Raw genomic sequence first — 20,202 nt, forward strand, 5'->3', positions numbered from 1 at the left:
AAAAAAAATCATCAAAGTATTTACTAAAATTATTTTTTCTCGTAATAGTATAGTCAACAATGAAAAACAAGACATTTTTTCTTACCACATTACCAAGCTTATCCAATTTGAAAATAAGATACGTAGTACTCAGAGCCCCAAAAACACTCACTACCAAAGTGACAATAGCATTCTCACTTAGCTCCTCGTCATAAAAAACATAATTTGACAAACCAAAAATGTTCCCAATCATAATAGTAGTCCCACCAAACCAGAACAAAAGCAGCGAAAAGTTGAATGTTTCCTGAATTATTTGAAAATTCAGCGATAAAACCATGTGCAACTTCTGCAATTTTCGCAAACGTCTTTTTAAAAATCTAGCCGAAAAAATATCCCTTTGTGCGATGACCATTTTCATTTGATGCTGACATTTACCGAAAAGTAAAAAATATGCCTCCACCATTGTTAAAACTACCACAAAAGTTGAAAAATACGTCAAAAGAAAGATCAAAAGTGTCAACAGGTCGCAGACTTTTCCGACGGTTAGAATTTGATATTGGTAGAAAGTTTTTCCGGTAAGAAGCAAACATAGTCCTAAGTATGAAGGATAACTTCCGTCAACTATTAACCGAACGTTCTCTCTAAACTTATCGTTAATAAATTCGTCGATTTCGTAAAGTTTTTTGGTGGCTAATATGTGCAACAGAGCGTTACCATGTAGGACGAGTTTTGATAAGTTCAACTGCATGTTAATGATTACAATGCCGATTGTGATACTCAAAATGACCGTTACTGTCGATACTACAGTTTCATTAAAATTGATATTGTTAAAATTAGTGATCGAAAGGTAGCATTTTATCGCTAAAAATAGTACAGATAGAAACGAAAAGCTTGATAGTAACTTTGACTTGTAAATCTGCGGAAAAGAGCGCCTTTTAGAATGTGGACAAGTTGTATACACTGTGAATGTGTTTAATCGACTCCAGAACAAGTTTGGTTTTAGAATACAGATAGGGCAATTAGAAGATTCACTCATATTTGTATCAAGTTATAACTAACGTTTTATTAGTGGTGTATTGGATTTCAATTAAGAACGAAAAACAAAGTTCATATGGTTCAAACAACAGGGAAAGTCGTTAATGAGAAATATATTTCATATTCAAAATATTTGCTAGATTGTATCTTCTTTTCTGTTTTTTCCTTCCAAAAAGTTTTTAGAAATTTGAAAATACACGAAAGAATGATCTTTAATTCCATTGATTACTTACCGAGTCATGAAGTTCTTGCATTTTTAAAACAGTTAAAACGAGCGCCAAGAAAACAAAGGCACTCACACCAAACGATAAAATTTCTTCCTGAGCTATCGACTGCTTCTCTTGAAAAAGGCTCAATATAAGATACAGATTTCCAATGAACAAAACATAACCAGAAAGGAAAAATGGTAGCATATTATTTCCAAAGATATCTTGCATCATTCGAAAATTTGCCAATATACACAGATAAAATCGTCGTAATTGTTTTATCCGCCTCTTAAAACGTTGTTCAGTAAAACATTTTCTTATTTCTTCGTAACACTTCGTACAAAATAAGAGATAAATTTCAAAGTATAAACGAGTGATCAGAAAAATAGAGATATCGGTAGAAATAATAAGTGTGAGTGTCACTAAATCGAGACATTTGTTTACGGTTAGTAGCTGAAAATCGTACAATTTTGTTCCACAAAATATCAAAGTTAGTAGTACTAACGGTACATAGAATTGGTGGCACATCATCAAAATCTTCTTTTTAAAACCGTAGTTAATTATTTCTTGAATTTCGAAGGCTTGTCGATTTTCAGTAATGTACAACATGCCGTTCACATGCTGAAGTTGTTTTTTCATGATGAATTGCAGTTTTATTATTATTGTACTGTTGGTAGTACTGAGACTAATTAGTACTAATGAGGATATCATACTGTTGAAATCCACTGACTTTAGAGATACAAGAGCTGCGAGACTTCGTACTGTTGAAAAAATTACTGTGAGAAAAGCCAGTAGTGAAAATAATTCAGATCTGTAAAAGTAGGGGTAAGATGGTGGGTTCGAATGTGGACATGTTGTATATGCTGTTAGTGTGTTAAATCTGGAAACTCTTATCGCGGGCTGAAAAGCACAAACAGCGCAAGTATCTTTCATGGCGAAATTTAAAATATTTAGAGTTATACTGGTATACAGTGTGTTAATTTTTTGTATTAGGTCTGAGTTTTATTTATTGCGTGCCACTGATAAGCGAATGGACGAATATAGACACGAAACATTAAACTATAATTAGGTAAAAAAGTGCGGCGTTATTGTGGGGTCATTATGATTTAATCGTTCTTTTTCTGTATTATTGACAAAAAACGACGTGAAAAATAGAACGCATCATTTTATCAAAACAAAAAAATGTGTTTATTTTATTACACTTGTTCTGATATTTCTCTGTCTGTCTGTCTGTCTGTCTGTCTGTCTGTGTCGATTTTTATTAGACAGATATTCTCCGAAACCACCGGACCGATTGCTGTCAGATTGTGTATGTGTATTAAGAATATCATGTTGATAGTAAAAAAAATTAAGCCAATAAACTCAATTATTACTACAGAGGGATTTCAGAAGGCTTAGATTTATTTTTAATATAAACATTTTATTTTAAATGATATCAAAACACTAAACATTTAACGAACAACTCAATTATCTTAATAGTGCACTAAATTGCAGTGCTACCAACAAATAAGTAAGAACAGTTCCAGAAACCGAGGCCATTAAATGTTTCCCAACAGTAAAAACATCTGCAGCTCTTAGCACTGGTCTTTGCAACCCCAAAGTAATGATCAGCATTTCTACTTGCAGCGACTCCATCATGCTCAATCTAGACGTTGGACATCTCAATAAAAATGAAATTGTTTCTTGACCCTACAAAAATTACCTATTATATCCAACTACCCAAAAAATAAAATTACCGTATCCTTCAGCCTTTGCAGTTTCTCAAAAAACACATTCGAACCAATAAAAGCCGCAAAGTACAAAACAAAAGATAAAATTTCTTCATCAGTGGGGGCGGTATATTGTACAAGACGAGTAATAACAAGGAAAAAATTTCCAACGAGAATCGTACAAAAGCTAGCCCAGAACAGTAACAAATTCATGCTAAAAACTGTCTGCACGACTTGAAAGTTAGCAAAAATTCTCATGTGTAGTAACTGCAAAGCTCGAAGTTTCTGTTTTAGGGAAAAATTCATCTGGAAAGAGTTCGTGTTGGTGTATTTGTAACAACGTTGTCTTAAAACTGTTTCTATTTGTTTGTGACATCTCTTGAACAGAAGACTGTACACATCTGTGAATAAAAGGGTCACTATAAAGTTAGATAAGTTGGTGATGATGTTTATCAACAAAGTTACGAGTTTGCGAACGAGCTCGTTAGTGAGATTTTGGTAGTTGTAGAGAGAAGCGCCGAATACAACTATAGTTAGAACCAAATACGGAGTGCAGAACTGCCACACGATTTTCAAAACGTCGTTTTTAAAAGTTTTTCCAAAAAATTCGTCTATTTCGAAGTAGTGTCTGTTTTCCACGATGTAAAGAATTCCGTGATGGTGGCATATTTGTAAGTCCATATACTTCTGCAAAGTGAAGATAATCGTGAATGTGACGACACAAGCCTGGAACATCATTATCGATAAAATTAGCTCGGGGAATTTCATGGATTTTATTTCGAAGAGAGTTATTGCAGCTGATATTACCAGAAAACCGGCACTTAATAAAGACATAAAACATAAAAAATCGGATTTTTCGAAGTGTGGGTAAGAAGAAGGTCGACTATGAGCACAGAAATATTTGGCTGAAAATGTGTTAAGCCAGCTTATTTGCAAAATTGGGCGAATTGCACAAATAAAACAGGTTTTTGGATTATCGCTTGATGTAGTTTCCGAATGCATAATTTGGTTTACGAGGGTAATAACGAATTTGTGGAAGGTTGTTAAAATTAGATTATGTCTTGAGTAAACATTTACTCAGATACTGATAGATCGATTGATGTACACTAATTTGCCGGTTGTATGTCGCTTGATACCAATTTATAAACCACAATTATGTTATTTTATAAAATTTAAATACCATTTACTGCAAAAATTTTGAGGTAAAATCGATTTTTCCATACTCTCATATCTCATACACTCATATAATGGGCGGACGTCATTAAATTGTTGGTGAGGATGATCTGTCAAATTTTGGTTAGCATTTACGTCGTATTTCTCATACACACATGTAAAATTTAACAACAATCGGTCCAGTAGTTTCGGAGATCTATCTAACAAAAATCGAAACAGACAACAGACAGAGGAAAACGACTGACCATTTTTTTCGTATTTTAGAAGTCACGAAACGTCGAGAAAATATGAAAGTAGCAAGTAGCCCAATGAACTCGATTACAATACTTCCCAAGCGTAAGAAAATATTGACGATATATTATTTACTTGCTGCACCAAAATTAATTTTGAAAGATTGTATATGTTTACTAAAAATTTATTTATTTATCAAACTTTTAAAATGACGTCATCCAAATTTTGGTGAGGGATAGACAAATTTTGATTAGCGATTTATTAAACTGATGATAATATCAACTTTTATAATTATGCAATTAATTTTTTACATATTTTAGTTTTCCATAAGTTCATCAATTTCTGTGCTAGATAATTGCAAAAAAATGGCCTAAGGTTATTTAGACAGAACTTCCCTCGCCCCTTGATTACAATGGAACAAATCCAGTTTTTTCGCAAGATTATAAAATTTGATTTTGCAAAATTTTATTTATTTTTAAATATATATATTATTATATTTAATTTTATTAAATTTTATATATTTTATTAACGTTAACTGAACGTCAATTGATGATTTTAAAATCCATATCCACGACATAATAATAATAATATTTTTAATAATTTTCAAGTGTCGGTCTCGCTGAAAATAAAACTATTTCTGTAAATTATTAAAAATGATGCACAATTGGAAAGCGAGAAGCGAGTAAAGCAAGGATGCACCGGCCGCACTTCAGACGGGTAGATAGGATGAATAAATTTCGACAGCCCAGCTTTATTTATAAACAACGACGTCATAAACACTCACCAATTTGACATTTCCGGGCTAGGCTACCGTGGCAAAGCATAGCAAAACGCGTCTGTGCGTGATGTTCGACGTCCCGCATGCTGTTGACTGCACCAAGGTCATCAAAAAAGGCTATGAGTGCAAAAAATTTATTTACAGCACATTATCAACAGGAATACATTACATCGGAAGAATGTCACGTAGACATTTGTTTGATTTGAATGAGTTTATCGCCCCAAAACACATGACTAAAATTATTCATAACCCTCCATTGAACAAAATATCTTGAATGTTATTATTATAATTCTTGATTTATCATTATTTTATTGTTATAAAGACGAGCGTATTCTCACATTTTCCAGAAAATAGGGTAGCTCGTTCTTAATTTGATCAATAATAAATTGACTGATTCATCAATTTTTTTGAGTCACGTGTTTAAGCAAATCTAAAAAATTGGTCTAAAGAGTTTAGACAGTACTTCCCTCGCTGTCGGAAACGTGACGACTGCATGTCTATTATGTTTTTATTTTCGCAGTAGATTTTATTTTTTTTTTTGAGTCACCCGGTATATGCAAATTCAAAAAATATGAATGGAATGATAAATTACAAGTACAGACTCATCATATTTTGTATATTCTAGATAGGAATTATTCGGCAAACTTTTGAGCTGACGTCATCAGTTTTTTGTAGAAGATAACCAAATATATTTTGACTAAAAATTTATTATGCTCTTTATAACCTTAAAACATTTGCAAGATTTCAAAACATTCGGTTCTGGGGTTCCCGATTAAATCAATAAAATACATTTACCCATTCATTAATTTTTTTGGGTCACCCTGTGTATGCAAATCCAAAAACTATGAATGGAATGATAAATCACAAGAAAAGACTCATCATATTTTGTACATTTTAGATAGGATTTATTTAGCAAAATTTTGTGGTGACGTCATAAATTTTTTAGGGGGGATGAGCAAATACATTTTGAACAAAAACTTACCATGCTTATGATAGATAACTTTAAAACACCTTAAAGATTTCAAAGCATTCGGTTTTGTAGTTCATGAGTAAATCAATAAAATAAATTTACGCATTCATTAATTTTTTTGAGTCACGCTGTATATGGAAATCCAAAAAATATGAATGGAGTGATAAATTACAAGTACAGACTCATCATATTTTGTACAGTTTAGATAGGATTTATTCGGCAAACTTTGGAGCTGACGTCATCAAGTTTTTGGAGGGAATAACCAAATATATTTTGAGTAAAGATTTATGATGCTCTTTATAGCCTTAAAACATCTGCAACATTTCAAAACATTCGGATTAGCAGATTCAAAATTAAATTGCAAAATGTTGTTTTATATTTTTGATTTTTTTTTCCAAAAATCTGGACGTTTCGGGTAAAAACTCAATTCGGAGTCGTAAACTACATGTTTAGGACTATATTATTTTATACAATTTAAAATTCATTTACTATGTACAATTTTGAAGTGACGTCATCACATTAGTGGTGGGGATGATTAGACAAATTTTGGTTAGCGTTTTACCATCTACATGCTATTCCTAATATAACTACAAAATTTCACAACAATCGGTCCAGTACTTTTGAAGATTATCTGTCTAATAAAAATCCGGGACGGCAGACAGACGGACAGACGGACGGACAGACGGACGGACAGACGGACGGACAGACGGACAGACAGACGGAAATGGGAGACCTATTTCTTCGTCTTCTAGGGGTTATGAAAGATCGAGAAAAAGTACAAGTAGAGAGTCGGCCGATGGACTTGATTACAATACTTTCTTTGCTTACGCTCGGGAAGTAAAAATACGAATGCAATGATTAAAAGTCTGTTCACATTTTGCACATTTGCGAAAGAATTTATTCGTCAAAATTCTGAGATGCCGTAATCAATTTTTTGGGGTTGATAAACAGACACATTTTCATTAAAAAGTTACCATGCTTATAATAACTTCAAACCGTCAAGATTTCAAAGTATTCAGTTTTGCAATTCTTGTTTTAATCAAAAAAATAAATTGACTCGGTATTAATTTTTTTCGCACACCCCGTATAAGCAAATCTAAAAAATATTTACGCAGTGATAAATTACAATTATAGACTCATCATACTTTGCATAATGCGCATTTAAGATACCATTTTTTCGGAAAAATTTTGGGGTGGTGATCAATTTTTTAGGAGGGATGAGTAAATATATTTTGATCAAAAATTTACCATGCCTATTATAAATTTAAAACATCTCCAAAATTTCAACGCATTCGGTTTTGTAGTTCCTGATTAAATGAATAAAATATATTCACGCATTCATTAATTTTTTTTGAGTCACCCTGTATATGCAAATCCAAAAAATATGAATGGAATGATAAATTACAAGTACAGACTCATCATATTTTCTATATTTTAGATAGGATTTATTCGGCAAACTTTTGAAGTGACGTCATCAATTTTTTGGAGGGGACGAGTAAAAATATTTTGAATAAAAACTTATCAGGATTATCATAACTGTAAACCATCTGCAATATTTCAAAGGATTCGGTTTTGGAGATTCCAAATTAAATGTCAAAATGTTGTTTCCTAATTTTAATTTTTCTTCCAAAAATCTGGACGTTTTGGGTAAAATCTCAATTCGGAGTCATAAACTACATGTGTAGGACTATGTAATTTGATACGATTTAAAACCCATTTATCATGTACAATTTTGAAGTGACGTCATCACATTAGTGGTGGGGATGATTAGACAAATTTTGGTTAGCGTTTTAATATCTACATGATATACCTAATATAAATACAAAATTTGACAACAATCGGCCTAGTACTTTCGGAGATTATCTGTCTAATAAAAATCCGGGACGGCAGACGGACAGACGGACAGACAGACGGAAACGGGAGACCTATTTCTTCGTCCTCTAGAGGTCATGATATGTTAAGAAAATGCAAAAGTGGCAATTCGTCCGATGGACTCGAATACAATACTTTCTTTGCTTACGCTCGGGAAGCAAAAAACTTTCCATAAGGATGGGATTCTACCCACCAAGACAGAGGACAAGTCTGAACCACGCATTAGCGAGATATCGGCTACATGAAACATGTGGAAAATATTTCACAAAGAAATTTGTGATCAAAATCAAGGCGGATTCGTCAACCACCAGTACAGAAATAAACTATTTTATAAAATTTGGATAACTTTCACTATGCAAAATGATCAACGGGCGTCATCAAATTGTTGGGGGACACATTTACATTCCGTCGTTTCCAAAAAAGTCATATTCCCATTGCTTTTCATTGATCTATGAGAACCTGATTTGCTCATCTTGCCCGAAATGTGTTGGAAACGACTGTACATTACATTAAATGTGACAACCATCGGACGGAGACGGGAAACCTATTCTTTCGTACTCTAAGGATCATGAACCGGCGAGAAAACTTGGAAGTAGCCATTTACCGGATAAAATATAAAATATGAACAGACGTTTTTATTAAACTTGAAAAATTTTGTACAAACAATTTTCAAAACTCATCTTTAAGAAGAATAAAGTGTAAAGTTAGTAAAGTTTGATAATTAAGACGTGTCTGTTATCTCAGTCTCGTATCATATTATTTGTAAAGTTTGACGAAAGATATACTACCAATTTTTAAATGATACGAACTCATGACAAATTCTTCCAGTTGTTACACTGTTCTACATATTTTCCAAATTAGTGGAATTAGAAAAACCAAGGAAGCAGATTATAGAAGAGTCGGGCAAGAATAAAGTTCTAGAAGACTTCTTTCTGTTGGCAAAAGGGAAGAAGATACAGAAGAATTTTAACCACAGTGAATGTAGTAACTAGTGCGCATTTGAGAAGATTCTGTATGAATTCTCTTTTGGGAGTAGAACAGATGTGGATGTGAGTTTTGACTTCAGCATACAACGTCCAAGAACGATTCTATCTAAAAACGATTGAAGACGTGTGAAGAAATTGCTCAATAATCCAGTTCGAAACGAAGAATTCTAGAACATTTGTAAAGCAGAAGCAAAGAAGTAAGAAATACAAGATGGAAGAAGACCTCCTGGAGAAATTCTACATCTTAATCAACGAATATGATAGAAAAGGAGACTTGAATCATGATCAAGTAAGTTTCCAATTAAGGAGAAATTGTAAGGATCTTCTATGACCTTCTCGAACATATCCTGTCGAAGAAATAGCGAGGAACTGGGATTTTTGTTTGTAGGAAGACAAATAAACCATGAACAGGAAAAAAAATTGGTCTAAAGAGTTTAGACAGTACTTCCCTCGCTGTCGGAAACTTGACGACTGCATGCCTATTCTGTTTTTTTTCTCATTACATTTTTGTAGTGGGAATTTAAAAAAAATTGCGATCACGTCATCAACATTTTTGCAAGGACACGTATATCAGTTGGGATAGATGTAGTGTAATACTAAGAATAAAATTATTATATTCTCAAATTTTCGGGAAAATGAATTGGGTCGTTTTGAATATTGATTTGTAATAATCAATAAAATAACGAAACAATTTACTCACGTATACCTACGTATCAGAGGCAACTGAAAATCGTGTATGTATAAACATTCTTAATTTAAGATGACAGGCGTAACAGCATACGTGAGAGTCAAACAGAGAAACTGTAAACAAAACGACCATCGGTTTTATTGCTTCGACTTCCGCTTATTATATAAAACATTGGGTTTTATTTTAATTCTTGACGGTGAAATTCACAATTGGTTGATTATAAACATGTCTATTTCACATTCGCGGAACCAAGTGAGCGCATAAAACAAATGCAGGTCTGTAATGTTAAAGTCGATGTAAATAAGCGTGCTACCCTTATGTTTCAACCGAGTTTTTCTTTTAACAAATTTTGTGTCTACCAAATTGGGTTGGTTGGGGTGTAATACTAATAATAAGTGTTGCCTTTAATTTAATCAATAAAATAAATTGACTTCATTAATTTTTTTGAACCACCTCTTAAGAAAATCTAAAAAATATGAATGGAATGATAAATCACAAGTACAAACTCATCATATTTTTTGCATTTTAGATAAGATTTATTCAGCAAAATTTAAGGGTGACGTCATCAATTTTTTTAGGAGGGATGAACAAATACATTTTGAACAAAAGTTTACCATGCTTATAATAACTTTAAAATATTCCCAAGATTTCAAAGCATTCGGTTTTGTAATTCCTGATTAAATCGATAAAATAAATTCACGCCTTCATTAATTTTTTTGAGTCACCCTGCATATGCAAATCCAAAAATATGAATGGAATGATAAATCACAAGTACAGACTCATCATATTTTGTACATTTTAGATACGATTTATTCGGCAAACTTTTGAGCTGACGTCATCAGTTTTTTGTAGAAGATAACCAAATATATTTTGACTAAAAATTTATTATGCTCTTTATAACCTTAAAACATCTGCAAGATTTCAAAGCATTCGGTTTTGTAGTTCCTGATTAAATCAATAAAATAAATTTACGCATTCATTAATTTTTTTGAGTCACCCTGTATATGCAAATCGAAAAAATTTGAATGGAATGATAAATCACAAGAAGAGATTCACCATATTTTGTACATTTTAGATAGGATTTTTTCAGCAAAATTTTGTGGTGACATCATAAATTTTTTAGGGGGGACGACCAAATACGTTTTGATCAAAAATTTACGATGCTTATGATAATTTTAAAATATCTTCAAGATTTCGAAGCATTCGGTTTTGTAGTTCCTGAGTAAATCAGTAAAATAAATTTACGCTTTCATTTATTTTCTTGAATCACCCTGTATATGCAAATCCAAAAAATATGAATGGAGTGATAGATCACAAGTACAGACTGATCATATTTTGTACATTTTAGATATGATTTATTCGGCAAATTTTCGAGCTGACGTCATCAAGTTTTTGGAGGGGATAAGCAAATATATTTTGACTAAACATTTATTATGCTCTTTGTAACCTAAAAACATCTGCAAGATGTCAGAGCATTCCGTTTTGTAGTTCCTGATTAAATCAATAAAATATATTTACGCATTCATTAATTTTTTTGAGTCACTCTGTATATGCAAATCCAAAAAATATGAATGGAGTGATAAATGACAAGTACAGGCTCATCATATTTTGTACATTTTAGATATGATTTATTCCACAAACTTTTGAGCTGACGTCATCAAGTTTTTGGAGGGGATAAGCAAATATATTTTGACTAAACATTTATTATGCTCTTTATGACCTTAAAACATCTGCAAGATTTCAGAGCATTCGGTTTTGTAGTTCCTGATTAAATCAATAAAATATATTTACGCATTCATTAATTTTTTTCAGTCACCCTGTATATGCAAATCCAAAAAATATGAATGGAGTGATAGATCACAAGTACAGACTCATCATATTTTGTACATTTTAGATATGATTTATTCCACAAACTTTTGAGCTGACGTCATCAAGTTTTTGGAGGGGATAAGCAAATATTTTTTGACTAAATATTTATGATGCTCTTTATAGCCTTAAAACATCTGCAACATTTCAAAGCATTCTGGTTAGCAGATTAAAAATTAAATTTCAAAATGTTGTTTTATAATTTTGATTTTTTTTCCAAAAATCTGGACGTTTCGGGTGAAAAGTCGATTCAGAGTTGTAAACTACATGTGTAGGACTATGTTATTTTATACAATTGAAAACCCATTTACTATGTACAATTTTGAAGTGACGTCATCGCATTAGTGGTGGGGATGATTAGACAAATTTTGGTTAGCGTTTTACCATCTACATGATAGTCTTAATATAAGTACAAAATTTCACAACAATCGGTCGAGTACTTTCGGAGATTATCTGTCTAATAAAATCCGGGACAACAGACGGACAGACGGACGGACGGACGGACAGACGGACGGACAGACGGACGGACAGACGGACGGACAGACGGACGGACAGACGGACGGACAGACGGACAGACAGACGGAAATGGGAGACCTATTTCTTCGTCTTCTAGGGGTCATGAAAGATCGAGAAAACGTAAAAGTAGAGAGTCGGCCGACGGACTCGATTAGAATACTTCCTTTGCTTACGCTCGGGAAGTAAAAAACAGAAAAAATCCGGGACGGCAGACGGACAGACGGACAGACGGACGGACAGACGGACGGACAGACGGACAGACAGACGGACAGACAGACGGAAATGGGAGACCTATTTCTTCGTCTTCTAGGGGTCATGAAAGATCGCGAAAACGTAAAAGTAGAGAGTCGGCCGACGGACTCGATTACAATACTTCCTTTGCTTACGCTCGGGAAGTAAAAATTGAAACAGAATAATAAAAACACGCTAAATATAAAAGTCGTAACTGTGAACAACAACAAATTTGAAAATATATTTTTAATTTTTCACAAAAAATATACAGAGTATTTCTAGCAGCTTGTGGTGCTTAAATGATCAGTGCTGCGCTCAATTTTGATGGTCAGAACATCCTGTTTTAATAAATCTCGTCGAATTTTTCCAAGCGGAGTTGTAGGAAAATCGGACATGAAAAGGATCCTTGCCGGTTTGCGTAAAAGATTTCGGTCCGACATAAACCTGAAAATTTTCCAGATTTAACAAAACACCAACAAATTCTTTCAAAAAATACTTGGTTAGCTTATCTTCGTCAAGTTTCGCATCTGTTTTGACAATAACACAAGCCACTACCTCCTTCTCGTCGCTAATAACCGCAGTATCTTTGACGTAGGGATGTTGCAAAATAATTTCTTCTATTTCGCGCGGAGATTCGTTGGTGCCTTCCACATTTATCAGGTCCGATATAGTTCCTTCGATGAAGATCCATCCACCAGAGTCGTACCTTGCTATGTCACCGGTTTTAAAATAACCCTCTTGAGTAGACGCTTTGGTCAGAGCTATGTTTTTAAAGTAACTGCACAAGAAAATTCGGATGGTTGTTATTATTATTTTTTACCCAAGCATCATGCAGTCGCTAGCAACAAGCAACTCTCCAGAACTCTCCACGTCTAGATCTTTTCTCTTTTCGATATCAACTATTCTGATTTTACAGTTTTGAACCACTTTGCCTACGGTCCCTATTCTTTCTAAGGATTCGGGGTAATCTTCCGGAGGGGTAGCGACCACAATTCCTACTTCGGTAGTGCAATACATTTGGGTGAATTTCACTTTGGGTAGACGATGGCTCAAACGCTTGATATCATGAGAGGTAGTTGTTAAACTACCAATGAAAACACATCTGAGGCTCGATAAATTGAAATCCTGAAATTGACCAAGCAGGTACAATCACTAAATCCAAGAGTGTCAGAAACATAACCTACCCTGACAGCCACATGTTCAACCAGCTGCAACGCCAGATCCGTATTAAGAAACGCATGATCAACCTTCAAGTCGTGAATCAGCTTACACGCCGTCCTCTCCACGAAAGCCCCCGGCAGCACCCTCACCACGTGCGCCTTAAAACACAAACACATCAAGACGACCTGCATCACCCACGATAAAGGATAATAAGAAATGATCTTTTCCGGCAACTCCATCACGTTCAGGAACACCTTGACCTGGCAGAAGATGAAGTGGTGCGACAGACAAACCAGCTTAGGACTACCGTTGGTACCCTGCGTGGCCATGATAAACGCCACCTTCTTCCTCGGCTGGTCAACGCTCACTGGCTTGAACTGCTCGGGGTAGTGCCTGGTCATCAGCAGCTTCCGGAACGGAATGGCGTACTGCTGCTGCTCCCCGAAGTGCACCATGATGGCCGTGATCTCCGACTCGGCGCAGACCCTCTCCATCTGCTTCAGCGTGCGCAGATCGCAGAAGAAGATCTTGGGTCGCAGCTGCCGGATGAGCTCCACGCACTCCTTGTGCTGGAGCTCGGGGTCGATGGGCGCCACGATGGACCCGATGAGCAGACAAGCGAGGACCACGACGGTCTGGTCGGCGTGGCCGCGGCAGCAGATAATGACGATGTCGTTTTCGCCGACGCCGAAGTGGCGCAGCTCGTGGGCGATCTGGATGGACCTGGTGCGGACGGAGCCGTTGGTCTCGGTGGCGCCCGTGACGGTATCTATCTGGAAAAGGGGGGTTGGAAAGGGTTGGAACGGGGAAGGAGTTACTTGGTGGATCTTGTTGATGTGCTCGTAGAGGGTGTCGAGGAAGTGGGCCCCTAAGCCGCCATAGTCTTCGCAGTCGTTGACGGAGGCACCTTCGAGGTATTCCTTAGTGACGCCGATCGTGACAGGTTCCATGCAAAGTAAGGTTTGTAATCAGGAAATTTTGTAGGATTCAGAAGACCTCATAGTGAGGTGAATGACGTTTTGGGACAGCGGTGAAGTGTCACTGTAAAATGACGCGCAGTTGTCAGAGTTAATATTATTTCATTCTACAGCCCCACATTGTTTTATTAACTGTGGTGTTAAGTCAAATCCTTGTTTATTTACTACTCAGAGTGAATCACTGGCCAAAACTAGATGTTCTTGTTCAAGATTCAGTATTTTGAAAACATGAAGAACTGAAGAAAAACAAAACAAACTGTGGTTTGTTAGGTACCTTATTTGGACGTGTAAGTTAAAATTTCTCTTCATTTGCGAACCTGATTTAAAAAAGATTTTCGCTACGCCACGTTATACACAGGTGATATGTTTTTAATATGGGCTTTAAAACTACAGACGTCATAGTTCTCACCCAAAACCGTACTCCAATTAGTAACTTATGTGGCGGCTCTGCTGTCTCTTTTCTAATTTTGCTTGTTATCTAGCCGTCGCAAAAACATCACCTTAGATCCCGGAGCTTGAAGAACCGTTTCGGGATAGTTAGAAGGGTTAATTAGAATAGCGGTTGATTTGACTTCGTAGGTATTCTGTTAATATATAACTAACACAAGTTGGTCAAGAGCTAAGGAGATAAAGCTAATTGGGGTAATTTATTCCTAAAGCTACATAATGATTACAGACAGTTACAGACGATAATAAATGATAATATACATGGACATTAAAATAAATTTGAAGGAAACGGGTAGTGTTCTGTACCCTCATTGTGAGCACGTCACAAAATATAACAAAGGATTATTTGGGGTTTTTTGAGTTGCAATACTGGAATTGAAGGTACCATTGCAATCGACGAAAAATATGAAGACGAATGGGGTAATTTATTAATCTAACCTAACCAGTCGTAACGGATGGGGTTTCCGGCGTTAGGGAAGTATATTTTGAAGGAAAATTTAGACTGAATAGTCGTCGTAAATGAGCACATCCATTTACGTTTCAGTTTAAATGCCATAAATGAACTACTAGTAATCTCGACCGAGCAATTAATAAGCGAGCTATAATGTAAGTAATACTTAAGAGAAAAAAACTTCATAAACAAAAGAGTGAAACCTGAATAAATAAATTTCCTAACACGTGGTTTATATGAACAATTTCATGACTGTTAAATTGCGTAAGAACCAGGAACAGTTAAACATCGTAACATGGGCTGTGATTTACAAACAACGAACAAAATTTATACTACCTTACGTGTCGACATCGGCGAAAGTGAACATTCTTAATTTATTTTTCAAATTGGGACACCACAATATTTCAAAAATTTGCATCTAATAACACTAGTTTACAAGGTTTTATATCCAAATACAAAAATAGTTGAAGCTAAAGGATTTGGGTTCGGGAAATCCAAATCTGAAAGCAGAAAAAATCCATCAGGTCAGGTTTTTGAGATATGGATATAAACATATCCCTTATTTCTTTTCTTTGATACAACTTTTGTAACTTTTTTTATTTTTAAATGTATATGAACATATAGTTCTTTGAGCAAATTTGTATCATTTTAAAAAATCATTTACGTAAATAAATGACATGAGTGTCAATTTTTCAAGCTACAAGATTGTCATCAATAAATCATTTTTTCGCCTATTTTACTGAATACTCCTATTTTTTAAGTATTAATTTTAGAATATTGGTTGCTTTTGATTTTTCTACGGGAAGTGATAATAAAAACGTAAGGTTGGCCTCATAAAGATCTATAAAAATGATACAAATTTGCACAAAGAAATAATAATAACAATAATAATAAGCTTTATTATCCAACGAACAGTTAAGTTCAAAAAGGACACAATAAATTTAATTACAATAAATAAAAACATTTAACATACATAACTACTGTAAAATATATGAAACTAGAAAAGTAAAATGACAAAATAACAAAGTGGTGCAGTGATTTCTGGAAAAAAATAAATTTACAAATAGACAAATAAATTGATCAAGTAGGCACTATTGGTAACAATAGTGCCTATTTGATCAAAGTGCCTACTTGATCAATTTATTTGTTTATTTGTATACAGGTTTATCTTTAAGAATAAAGAAATTACAGGGATTGCATTAAATAAAAGCAACACCCAGTATATATTATAAACATTATGACTAAAAATTAAAAATGATTAACACTAGCGTTTCTTTTATTGACAGTAGTGTCAATTTCCCTTATAATAGACCAACAGTAATCCCCTAACATATTTTCGTCCCAAAAACCTTGGTACCTTTTTTTAAAGCATATTTCAACAGGTCTTCCCGCTGTAAGTGTTATAATTTTACCGCAAACGTAACAAAACAGATTTGCACTTACTTTGTACGATCTCGAAGATATTTTTTATGCGACAATGGTGCATTAACATGAATCAGTTTAACACTAACGTGAAGGTAAAACCAAAGTTCATTATTTTGGATTTATGAAAAACCTGATAAAGATAATCCGTTTTTGCATTTGTTATCAGCAAGTAATTTAGAAGTAAAAAATAATTGTTTTATTTTTGATTATGAAAAAAAGTTTAAATTTGTAAACTAGTGTAATCTAATAATTATTGTTAATAATTGAGTATGTACTGAAATTAGCACGTTTGTTTTTATTATCCATACAAAACCAAAAATTTCAAACAGACTATTCCCGGTCTAAACTATGCAGGTGCAGAGAGCTAGCCTATGTGTTGTCAAATTTTAGGAGTAGAATTGTATATGGTAAAACTCTAATCATCTCTATCAACAATTTGATGACGTTAGCTCAAAATTTGGCTTAGTAAACGCTATCTAAATTTTATAACATAATAATGTGTTCCTGTACTTGTGGTTTATGAATCGACCTTGATTTTGTTTGTTATTATAATTTTTATTGTTTAATCCCATTAGTAGTAAGGTTGTTCTTTAATACAGTACTGTTATTACCTTCCCTTTAAGACGACACAGATATTTATCTTTTTATTTAAGGTCTAGCGGTTATCATAAAAAATAAACTTCGCAAAATCAAATCAAATGATATGTTGTACTGTACTTCAGGGGAGGGGGAAGTCGGTCTAAATGACCTTGGACCAATTTTTTTTATGATGCAGACAGACTGACGCACAGATAGACAATAACAGACAGACGGAAACGGGAGAACTATTTTTTATACTCTAATGGCCATGAAATGTCAAGAAAACCTGAAAATAGTCGTTCGTCGGATGAACCCTATTACTTCACTAGATTATACTCGTGAAATAAAAACAGTAAATAATAATTTAATTAACAGCATGTATATATTTTTATAAACAATTTACAAGGCTTTTGTAACGAAAATTTAACAATGATAGTAACTTAATTTAAATATGAATTATAAAATTGCTACTAAAATTATGAAACATGTCAATACTGTTATGCATCAGAACAATTGGGGTCAATAGGAATAACGCAAATATCTTGACCGTCTGTTCCCTTTTTATCATTTAGTATTGGTGCGACATATTCGTAGTTATTTTTTAAACGTTCAAACTTCATTCGAAACTGTAAAACAAATCCGGCTGCAACATAAATGATAATACCACCGCTTAAGGAAACCCAAAACATAACAGTTGTACCTGTTCTTATGTATAAAAAACCAACAAGGAATATTTGTTGCAATAAAAACGAACACACCAAGAAAATCATAACAAAATTTGTATGTACCGAACAACTATATACCTGTGATGTACAACCACGTTTATGAAAATTACAGATATTGTATTTATCAACACAGTACTTTATCGAGACATATATGAAACAAACAATAGTGATCAGAGGACACATTAAACAATAACTAAAGCATACATTGAAAACAACAGCAGCATTACAAGCGTGAGCGGCATACTGAAACTCACCGCATATATTCTTACGGATGCTAGGTTCTTCTGCCTCTGATTTGACACAAATAAACGTAAAAATATAACAAAAGAACTCCCAAATGTGTAGTAATTCTATAGCTATTGATGTGAAAGCGAATTCTATGACAAACATGAAGAAAAAAAAACTTTTGTCAACTACATAAGCACAATTCCAGTTTAAACTATGATTGGTTGATTTTAAGAATTCTGTAAAAGCAAACCTATCTGTTAAGCCTAAAGCTGGTAAAACGAAATCTATGCTTATTAAAACCATATAAAATATTGCTAGTACTAACAAATTTCTGTTCTTGGACTTAGTCCAATATAATGCCCACAACTCAGATTTTCTAATAATCAATGGTGTGAGAACGCGGTAGATCGAATATACAAAAAGGGCCACTAAATTAAGAACTATTGGATTAACGTGAGTCACCGGGAAATATGTTTTTAAAAAGTCAAAAATGTGAATACAAATGTCGAAAAAAAATATTAACAAGAATATAGAAACATATACTACCACTCTCATAAAGATCCTCCATTTAAGAGAGGTTTCCAAATTTTCCCAGATTATGTTAGACGCTGGCTCGGCTAATGTAACATCCCATTTGTCGCATGAACCGCAACATGTTGTCAACTTTTTCACGGTATCTTCAGAGTCTAAAGTAACAAAGGCAATTCCAAGAGGATCCTCTTTAGTTTTGTTTCTTTCCTGTTCCACTTTATCCGAAAAATCTTGTTCTCGTTTCGTGTAATATTCTAGTGCTTCTTCTTTGGACCACAACCAAAAATGTCGTCGTCTGATGTCTCGTGAAATTTCATTACAGTAACCCTTGGCTTCACCCATCAGTTTTTTTTGTTCTACTAGTTCCGTCAGTTTTTTTATTTTGTGTGCCAAGTTTATGTCCTTTGTTGGGATATTAAGTTGATATCGTTTTTGCAAAATGGCTTGTATTGAACTTATGTTTCTTTCTTTTTTGGTAATATTTCTGATCATTATTGTACGACACGAAGAAGGAACAAAGTATACAATTTTGAAGAGTGGAGTCGAAATGGACAGTAAGAAGAATAGCCAACTTATTGAAATGTGTGCCCACAAGTAGGTTGACTGTGGTTCCAAGTTGCTCATAGTGGTGTAGCTAAAAATTGATAGTTCTTGTAAACTTCCCTGCATATTTATCGGCAAAATAATTATTAGTGATATCAACATTACTACAAATGATGCTATAACCAAATTCCACAGGAATGTCACGTATTGCTTTGCTTCTGGACCACAACGAGTTTCTACACTCTCGTGCCCCATGTTTAAAATGGAACAAAATGTCATTTCTTCTTGGTCTGATTTACAACAACTGCTGAACTTTCTCGAGAAATAGTATAACAATAACAATCCGATAAATATAATTAAATTTTGTACTACTTGGTATTCCATGTTGACGTATTCGTTGATAGCACTTGTCCTGTTAACTGCTAGACAAGTATTACTTTCAGTTAAGAAAAATTCAGAAAACTCTGAATATTCTTCAGCGCTATAGCCTGCCATCGTCTATAATATAAACATTACTCATACCGTTAATAATATCAACTACCACTTACTTACACGTATCAGTTACAGCTGAAGGGTTCTGAGCACAACTGTAGAATTAAATTATTTTGCAGTATTGTATTTTGTTAGATTTAAAAAAAAAGGGCGGAGTTTTGTCCCAGATAAAATGTTCCATAAACTATCACCCCGACACCTTAACTTGTTATTATCTATAGATAAAATGAGGCCGCCAGATCATGGCCAAGTCAGATCGTTATCGGAATGATCGTTTATCGGACACTTTATCTGGGACATGATAAGACCGGCCGGACCGGCCCTAAATAAGCTTGTGCTGGCCGAATTTAAATCAAAGTTTTCGCGCTAAATTTAATTAACAGCGGCGCGAAATCGCATTTGA

At 34.2% G+C, this 20,202-nt stretch overlaps 2 protein-coding genes across 4 annotated transcripts; both read right to left on the minus strand.

Moving 5' to 3' along the window:
* Positions 1 to 12,511: 12,511 nt before the first annotated feature.
* On the minus strand, positions 12,512 to 14,456 carry LOC135139203 (luciferin 4-monooxygenase-like). Its single transcript, XM_064069338.1, has 5 exons — positions 14,220 to 14,456; positions 13,425 to 14,174; positions 13,061 to 13,365; positions 12,737 to 13,018; positions 12,512 to 12,684 (listed from the first exon to the last, which is right to left on the minus strand). The coding sequence occupies exons 1-5, from the start codon at positions 14,349 to 14,351 to the stop codon at positions 12,519 to 12,521; spliced, it is 1,635 nt and encodes a 544-aa protein (XP_063925408.1). The 5' UTR covers positions 14,352 to 14,456; the 3' UTR covers positions 12,512 to 12,518.
* A 1,816-nt stretch (positions 14,457 to 16,272) lies between these two features.
* Positions 16,273 to 19,998, minus strand: LOC135139266 (calcium permeable stress-gated cation channel 1-like). Of its 3 annotated transcripts, XM_064069437.1 has the most exons (3): positions 19,860 to 19,998; positions 19,680 to 19,805; positions 16,273 to 19,619 (listed from the first exon to the last, which is right to left on the minus strand). In XM_064069437.1, the coding sequence occupies exons 2-3, from the start codon at positions 19,800 to 19,802 to the stop codon at positions 17,778 to 17,780; spliced, it is 1,965 nt and encodes a 654-aa protein (XP_063925507.1). In that variant the 5' UTR covers positions 19,803 to 19,805; positions 19,860 to 19,998; the 3' UTR covers positions 16,273 to 17,777. The 3 variants fall into 3 exon arrangements, with proteins under 3 accessions (XP_063925507.1, XP_063925504.1, XP_063925506.1); XM_064069434.1 differs by having other exon boundaries at positions 16,273 to 19,805; XM_064069436.1 differs by having other exon boundaries at positions 16,273 to 19,805; positions 19,856 to 19,998.
* Between the last annotated feature and the right edge of the window lie 204 nt (positions 19,999 to 20,202).

Source organism: Zophobas morio, unplaced genomic scaffold (genome assembly GCF_036711695.1).
Source record: "Zophobas morio isolate AGI-343-1 ecotype UQ-CSIRO unplaced genomic scaffold, CSIRO_AGI_Zmor_V1 ptg000031l, whole genome shotgun sequence".
Taxonomy (NCBI): domain Eukaryota; kingdom Metazoa; phylum Arthropoda; class Insecta; order Coleoptera; family Tenebrionidae; genus Zophobas; species Zophobas morio.